At 30.2% G+C, this 9,648-nt stretch overlaps 1 protein-coding gene across 1 annotated transcript; it reads left to right on the plus strand.

Moving 5' to 3' along the window:
• Nucleotides 1-2,701: 2,701 nt before the first annotated feature.
• Nucleotides 2,702-7,337, plus strand: TRIADDRAFT_33908 (uncharacterized protein; the record flags this gene model as incomplete). The annotated part of the gene is made up of 4 exons (XM_002118240.1): nt 2,702-4,331; nt 6,772-6,870; nt 6,959-7,050; nt 7,269-7,337. 4 exons carry the CDS (start codon nt 2,702-2,704, stop codon nt 7,335-7,337), a joined length of 1,890 nt encoding a protein of 629 aa, XP_002118276.1.
• Between the last annotated feature and the right edge of the window lie 2,311 nt (nt 7,338-9,648).

Below are 9,648 nucleotides of genomic sequence, written 5' to 3' on the forward strand. Positions count from 1 at the left end.
TATATAATAACACGATTTCTAGAGCCTTATAATTACAGAAATGAATGCTAGAGCAGAGGTTTTAATAGCGTGAAACTACAACCATTAAGCGTTCGAGACTATGGCCATGTGATATATACCAATCACGAAATTCCAAATTTTAGAAAAATAAGGGCTTTATTTAATCTTATACAAAGATTGACTACACACAGCTCTATTCTAGCCGAATACTACTACTAAAGACTTCTAGAACGAACTAACAGAATAATCTAAAGTTGCATGCTTTTATACTTTCCGTTGCATTCACAGCTACAATCCGCATGGCAACCTTTTACCTTATTTTACACATAGTTAAATTATTCTTAGTAAGACTATTCTACTGCGGACCATCATTAATCCAATATGGATACGACTACAGTACTTACGTAGACATTATTCACACCAGCCAAAGTACAATGAATTAACCATATCCTAATATATGATTTACAGTTCTATTTTTACCTATAGCCTTATTAGTAACTCAACACCTTACTGTATATAGTCATCTGTACTCTAGCATAGAATCTATACCACTACAGTCTATAGTTATAGCTACCAAATACCTCTTAGGATAAATATCTACCGTACATTATACTAAACATGGCTAACACTCTACAATCACAATACTAGTTACATTACAGGCCAATTTAACCATTTAAGTTATACTATTGATAACAGTTACTCTGTTTCATATCAAGACGAAAACTTTACGATTATATGACTTAAAAATTTTATTCAGCACAAACAGAATATTGCTAATTACATGGTATTGTGATGCGATATCAAGTTTAAACGATTAAGAAATTAATTAATAATATGCAATATATTATTCTTGATTCTGTGCTATGAAGGCGTAATTACATGCCACAATAATTGACATTTGGTGGCAAACAATAAGAATTCAAATGTTGTCTAGTTTTGATGTTTTTAATTTCTATAGCCAATTATATAAAAGAAAAATAACAATCAACCAATTGATCAATCGGCTAATACTTCAGTTTACTACACTATTTTGGCAAGGTATTCATTTATGACTACAAATTTATCACGCTATACATATTGATTGAAAGCTAAGTTTTATAACACTATCCACTTTTGCGACGTCTAAATTTGGTGATTTAATATCAAAAGAGGGAGATTTATAATTATCGTCAATGACGACTTTGTGACTACCTAATAAATTAAATTAAGTATTCAACTGAAGTAATATTTTTGTTTCAGTATAGAAAGTAGTGGCTTTAAATTTTAAGATTCTTAAATGAATGCTATATGTGTTGATTCTGTCAATTGTTCCTTTATGACATTCGACAGCAAGATTCCGGCATTAGTATTATACAATTTAAAACTTCAAAGTTTTAATCCTCCAGTTTTATGACTTTGAGAATTACGGAAATTAACTTGATTGCGCAATTAGATCAATTCAATTAAACCAAAGACGTAGTAATAAGAATAGCCGTTATAGAATTAGTCTTGATGCATGGCACATTGGTAATCTCTGTAGCATTTGAAATAAGGAAATAGCAAGTAGAAGATTTCGTATTGACTCGGTTAATGAATACCATCAATGGCTTTATGAAATTGGTGAATAGGCATGATTTAATGATAGTCAAGTATGTATAGCTTTAATCATTTTATTTATCGGAAGTTAGGTTAAGAGTTTCCAATTATTTTTATAGGGTACCTAAAACAATTTATAGTTGGTCTGTTAGGTAAAAAAGGGGGTAAATATTATCTATCTTGATAGAAAATTATCTAGATATAATAAATAGGACTAGGCGAATACCTTTCGAGCTCTTTTTGCCGGCAAGTTTATCCAATATTTAAGAGAGAAGTTGACAGTGCTAGAAGCTTCTTCGGCCATGTTCTGATGTGTTTGTATTTAAATGCAACATTACAATTCAATCATAGAATTTTGAATTACCTTTACCTAGTAATTGGCACTATCCCTGATATTACCGGAAAATAAAACTTAATAAGTCTATAATTAAAAAATCGGCGTCAAATACTTTATAATTCCTTCTTTTACTATTTTTCGCTATCCTCAACATTATTTCACAGAAATATAAGCTTATTAGAGATGAGCATTAATTATCTTCATTTACTTGAAATTTTTCTGTCAATGAATATCTATGTTTGTTGATTAGTTCTTTACTATATTTAGTAAATGATTTTGATATCCGATTGGTCTTATAATTATTTATTTTTATTGTCATTAACAATCAGTGACATAAAATTTCTTGGCAAACGCTACAGTAAACAATAAACGTCATTATTAAAGTTGTGGCATATCGTTTAGTGCGGTGTTTATCGTTTATTGCTGGCTGCATCTATCTTGCTAATTGATTATATTAGAAGAGTATATTAATGATTTACGATAGAAATAAGGTAAGATGATAGATTGGGGCATTAATCATATACGAAATGGAATAGGCATCAACAAAATTATGTTAACATGATTTGTTGCAGTAGGCATTAACTTGTATGTTTGTCTTCCAACCCATTTCTTTGAATCATGATTGATTTTTTATTATTTTACCATTAACTTCGAAAAATATATAGAGCCTAAATTTAATTGTTAAATGCAATTAAAGAAAACAAAAACGTAATAATAGGAGAGAGAACACACACGAACAAGAAAAAGAAATCTAAAACGTACTCGCAACCAAGAGAAAGCAATTTTGCAATGCAAGCCGAAAATCGTTGTGATCGTCAAGAAAGAGCCGTTGGTGCTTCTCCAAGCAAATATGCCGAATTTTTTAGTGTTAGTCCTGGAGAGAGTGATAGTGATAATATCAATTACATTCCAACTACTCTTGGCAAAAATCGATGCTGGTTAAGAGATGATCCTGGTCACGACAGTAGCCGACGAATACAAATGTTTAAAATATGTATATTGATTTTGATACCATGTATTGGCCTTGCTGTTAGCACGATTATTACCTTACTTGCCGATGCCACTGAATATAGAAAGACTACCGAACTGAGTAATGAAATTATTGCTAGTATCAAATTAGGAAATTTAATTCACTACTTACAGATCGAACGTGGACAGACAGTACTTCTAGTTAGCTCAAAGTATGATAAAATAGTGTTTGTCAATGTCGTTAAACGCCGATTAGAAACGAACAACGCCATCAAAGAGGTCGATCCATGGCCGATAAATGACTCGACATCTAGCTATTTATCCAATAGTACTAGTTTACGTAATTATTTAGATGCTCATCGTGATTCAGTTGTTGATATGGCAAACACAACCATTGATAGTGAACTAAAATTTTATTCTGATGTCAACAGAGAAATTTTAAATTGGATATCTAGGCGATTACGCAATGCAAGGACAGAAATTTTATGGAATAATTTAGTCTCATATCAGTTGTTTTTAAGCGGTAAAGAAGAAACTGGGATTGAACGCGCTCTTGGTGGTGTCTATTTTTCACAATCACAACTAAGTCATTTACAAATTCTCCATTATTATTCTAGATTACAGCGTGGACAAATGAGTATTAACTCTTCACGTCAATATTCAACTTATCTCGATAATCTCTATAAGGTCTACGTATTAAATGCTAGTGTATATGATCAATTGCAAATGCTACGCAAAGATATTATTGCTAATACATATCATCAGCCATCAGTTACATATGCCTCTTACTGGTTTGAAAATATTACAATGTATATTGACCAACTCAAAACAATTCAAGATCTAACTGCATATTACATTCAAGCTGCATCGATAAGAATTGGCAATGCTGCTTACGTTAATTTTGTCATGTCTCTAATATTGTTGATTGTGGTTGCGATTGTATGCCCGCTTTTAATTTATTTTATATCAAAATTATTAAATCATATACAGTCATACGCCATTAATTTGGCTGATAAAACGCGCAAACTTGAACGAGAAAGACGAAAAACTGATAATTTACTATGTGAAATGTTACCAAGATCAGTTGCTGATCAATTAAAACGTGGTAACCACGTTATTGCAGAATCTTACGATAATGTTACACTCTACTTTAGTGATATAGTTGGCTTTACTAATATTTGCCATCATAGTACTGCTCTCGAGGTAGTCAATATGCTTAATTATATTTACATCAATTTTGATAGTCAAATTGAAAAATACAATGTCTATAAAGTGGAAACTATTGGCGATGATTATATGGTTGTATCAGGAGTACCCAGTCGCTTGTCAGGGAATCGACATGCTGCAGAGATTGCCAACATGGCTATCGATCTTTTAGATGTAATGAAAGACTTAAGAGCGCCACATAAACCCGAAATCAAGATACAGTTACGCTCTGGGATTCATTCTGGTACAGTAATTAATTTTATCATCCTTGTAAAGTAACCTATTGAATAGTATATTTAATTAAAAATATTTCAGTATTACCTAAATTGACTTATTGTTATGCTATATTAAATTTTGATAAGATTAAATCAACTGTCGTATTCAGTTTTGACATCATTTTCTAGTTGCGTAGTGTAGGTCAAGGGTCAAAAGCACATTAATTATTTGTAGTATATTCTTTTATAAGTCTAATTATTTAATCTGATGACATTTTTTCCAAATTTTGACATTATTCTACTAGTGGTATCAGGTTATAAGAAAATATAACATTAATTGTATGAAATTTTTATTATTTCGGAAAAGTTTCCTGTTTATAGTTAGGGATTCAATAGATACAATAACTGTTTATATTTAGTCAGGGAGCAATTCGATTAATGTAGTTATTATGAAATGGAATCGACGAATGATATTTTTAAATTGACATGATTGAATTTCTGTTGTCCGAATTACGCAGTGGCTGATCGATATTCTGGGAATTGATGGTAAATAGGGAAATCTTTATTCTTAACTGGTATTGCTTTTTGATATGATATAACAGAACAGATTTGATGTCATAGGAATATTCAAGTCATAGAATATTTAGCATGGTCTACTAGTAGATGAACGGAGCTAAGCCTACGCTGATACCGCCTTCCTTCTTTAATTTCTTCCTCATCTCAGGAGACATTTACTGACATTCCCTTATTTTACCCTTCGTAGTATCATAGGAATCATTTCAAGAAAGTTATAACTTTTAATAAATATCCTTATTTACATCAATCAAATTTCAACTTTGAATTCTTACTATCGTTGAGTTTAGACATCTTAATATCATAAATGTGATGTTTTTCACTTTACCTGTTTATAATTATTTTATTAACAATTGAGAGAATATAACAAGCTTTGTTTTAAACTCACTACATATAAAAACAGTTTAAAGGTATGTAGCGCTAAAGTGACTGATCAAACTTTTACTAAAAATTTTTAATCAATTCCCCATTTAGGAGAGTAGATTTGAACCTTTTATAGATTGCATATTAATTGATAATATAGAATTAGTTTTACGGTAAGAATATCATCGTTGGTTGTGATTATGTTTAAATATTAAAAGAATAAGCAGATGTCTATGTAAAGGTGGAAAAGTCTTGATCATTATAGATCTGATATGAATGTTCGATTCTTATTATATGGGAGAGATTTGTTAAAAGTGTGTTTACTACAATGCCTGATTTAGGAATAAGGTACTCCAGTTATTAGCTAGACTATAGATGGTAACAGAGTTTCTAACACCAAATGAGATCTAATTTAATTTAGCTTACTAATAACTTACACTGTGAACTGCAGATATAATAATAGGATAAGAAAGTGAGTAAAGTAATAAGACGCAATGTGATAGCAGATACATAATATGTATAATGTTTCTGTGACTTAAAACAAAATTATTACATGCTTTATTATTTACGATCATCTTTTTGATAACAGTCTAGAGATTAAATATCCTAAATGGTCATATTTTATTTGGTATAATTTGCCCTATTGATTTATTGTTAGACTGAATTTTGTAATCTTAGAATACACTAAGAAGGTGTTTTTAAAATATTAAATTAAGACATTTCCAAAATATTATTCGGTATTCACATCATATTTTTAAGTAACTACTGTCTATATTAGTTTATTGATAATCATTCGTAATATTGCATCTATTTCTTATTGATCTTAATGATCTATAGTATATTTTATATAATGTATTTTATCACAGGTAAAAATATATTGCAGTATGCATGCTTGTAACTCAGCTGATAATTAATAATTAGATAGATTATAAAGATATATTAAAAAGTTGTCTACAGGATAAAAAGCTGACTTGTACCGCTTAGAGTAGTACAGAAACTATTATTAGAAGAGTAATTCTACTTAATTTCAAATCATAATACTGATTTTCTGCATCAAAGAGGGAAAAGATTACCTATTTTATATTATCTCATATTGTCACAACCTAGGTTGAGAGAGTGCTATATGAGATTACTTATCTTTATCGTCGCATTTCAAGCTAGAATAGGCTTGGGCTATGTAATTTTCTATTTAGTATGCTGCTAGGAATGTAGTAGCATTATTACTATATAAGTATATAAATAGTATGCACAGTTTCGGTATGTGCCCTTCGTACATGTATTTAATTCTTCATATACTTTGCTGACTGTAACGACAGGCAATCATACGTGTACTTTTGATAGTATTGTTACTATCGCCTAAGTAATATATTTGATACTTAAATTATCATGTCTAATAAAAATACATACTGTAAATAATGTAATCAGCGCTGCTGTCAATTACACAATCAGATTGTTAGCTTATTTTATATCAAAAATTGCATTAAAAGTATTCAGCTACCTAAATCTATTTTTTTAAAATGTACTTTTAAATAGGTTCTGTAGCAGCTGGTGTAGTTGGTAGGAAAATGCCACGCTATTGCTTATTCGGAGATGCAGTCAATATTGCTTCTCGTATGGAATCATTAGGAGATGGTATAGTTACTACATATCGAAATTTTAACAAAGAAAAATTGTGGTTATTTACTTAAACTAAGATATTGTTATCAAATTCATTGTTTAGCTTCCAAAATTCACTGTAGTGAGAGCACGTATAACATCTTATCTAATCATGGCATTTATGATTTCCAACCGAGAGGAGAAATGAACGTAAAGGTTAGCGATCATAGATGTTACTTATTATAGGCGCCAATAGGTCAGATTAAGATCAGTAGATTTACTTAATTGGATGATTTTAAATTGCATAAACGTAAGATAGATTGTTTTACTCAGAAGAAGGGCTTGCTTTATACAATTGTAAATACTGCTGCTTGAGAATCGTTGTTTATATTCTATTCCGTTAATGACATAAATATTTCTCTACGTTATTATAGGGCCTAGGGGTCATGAGAACGTTTTGGCTTATTGGAAAAATAATTACTTTTAATACTGTGATAAGTTGAAATGCTGATAGATATAAAAGTTTCCCTAGTAGAAAGAGTTGAAAATTTTTCACATCGTGATTTAAATTCTGTGGGGTGCGATGTGTAAGCCAAACTATAATTAAAGAAGTAAGCGAAGCTATGCAGTGATCTATAATATTTATTACTCAGATAATGAGATAATTACAGATGATAATTATCGTGTCTTAAAACATTTCGAACATCTTATATTGAATATTTAAACAATTTAGACTCTACGGCTTTCATAATCATTTATACCATAAGTTAGTATCGTAACTTAAAATTTTGACACTGACTGAAATAATAACGCACTGCATGTGTTTTCAAATCTTTATTAACCCCAAATTTTCAGTTCTGATGGGATAATTTACAATATTAATAATAAGACAAAGGCTTTCTGATAGTTTAATCTACTGTAACTCGAAATTTATATTTAAGAAAGTACTACGAAGGATTGATGAGTCAGACATAGGTAGATTTGTCTCTCTAATTCAGAGCTAATATTATACTACATATTCTGCTATAAGTTGAATATGTATACTTAAATTTCAAGGGTCATATTTATCCTATGTATATCTTGCTGAAATTAAAATTTGGATTATGATTGTTTAAAGATAAGGCTTTTGTGACTATCAACGTTCCCGATGTTATAAATAATATCGATTATGTATTATTGCAATTGTGTTAATTATAGGTTACTTTTGAATATGTTGCCAATCTATGATATCAGCTATTAAGTAAAAGGATAAGTGCAACAATAAAATTTAAAAATTTCATGTTATCGATCAATATGCGATCTTTTATGAATATTTATCTTCCTAATTTCACCACTATTACTATTTAGGACCATAGTTAAATTGTAAATCTGGCGTAACTGTAGTTAGTTATGCCTACTTTCAGCATTTATGAACGAGCTTGTAAGTTGATAGTTGCAACAACATGGAATTTTAAGATGAAAATATTGAGGTAATTTGTTAAATTAGATAACGTCTATGGTGATGCTGAAATGAATCAAAAGTAATGCTGTAATGATTAGTTATTATAGTGTACATCATGAAAATACAGAAATAACTATTAGTATACATTTTCACTGCGAAGTACTTGCTATCGCACGCAATGAAATAGTAAATACATATGTTCGGTTTATTAGCTTATCAGACCATAGTCTTCTAAATCATCAAAAGATTGATATATGAAGAACAAGAGTTCTATTATAATTAAAAAAGCATAATGTGTCATGGTCAATATCGCACCTTGCAATTGAAGAAATTATACAGTATGTATGCACTACGGATCAAAATAGAAGATAATAAAGTTATCAGTGGCTCTCAGGTTACGTTCATATGTAGCGCAGGTTCCACATATTTAGGATCAGTTTACAAAATTCGAAATGAAAAAGATTCATGTCGCTAAAATTATTATTTATATAGAATCTAATGATATTTTAAGTACTATAGTTCAGCAGAATAAACACTAGATTCTCCTCGTAAATGAATTTAGATAGTCAGCTTTTAATAATGTAGATTACTGTAAGTAATTAAATTTGCACATGTCATCCACTATCCTGTTGTATATAATGCATATGAAGTTAAATTATCGCTAGCGCTAGTTGGATTTGGCCAATGTCTATTACCAAACGCATTATAACAGTATTACATGGAAGCGCAGATAGAAGAAGTAGCTGCAATTTTTATTTGGTTTTCAAATGGGAATTCTGTTAAATAAAATTTAAATACCGCACTACGGCATCTTTTGAAAGATAACGTCACTGTGTCACAAAGTGTTATATTTACAGTTTCGATTTCAAATATTTTTTACCTTTCCATTGCTATCGCCCAAAATGACGCATTAGCGCAAAGGCGCTTAAATGTAATTTTTCAACAAATAACATGTTCACGAAAACTTGTATGGGAAACGGAAGGATTAAATTATAAGATACAGAAGTGAATTGTATAACCTCACACGGTATTATCTTTCTTATACCGTATCCATTCATTACAGTATGGAGGTCTACATTGATATTATTAGTAGCTAATGATATTTAAATTTTTCTTTTTCATTAACCTTACAATATTTTTTGCAATGAACGTTATCTTTAGGATAATGCAAATTATTGCTTGATCTAGCTATATGTAGACTATTCGTCCGAGCTAGAGCTTGAAGTTGCAAGATCGCTTAGCAAGCTAGCTCCAGCTTCTGCTTTCTCATCAGTTTCTGATTCTTCATCTGATTCTTCATCAACTACAACATTCTCCAATTGCGACAATTTTACTTGCTATATAAAATAGCCAATGCGATAGTTAATTTAATG

Source organism: Trichoplax adhaerens, genomic scaffold (assembly GCF_000150275.1).
Source record: "Trichoplax adhaerens TRIADscaffold_41 genomic scaffold, whole genome shotgun sequence".
Taxonomy (NCBI): domain Eukaryota; kingdom Metazoa; phylum Placozoa; class Uniplacotomia; order Trichoplacea; family Trichoplacidae; genus Trichoplax; species Trichoplax adhaerens.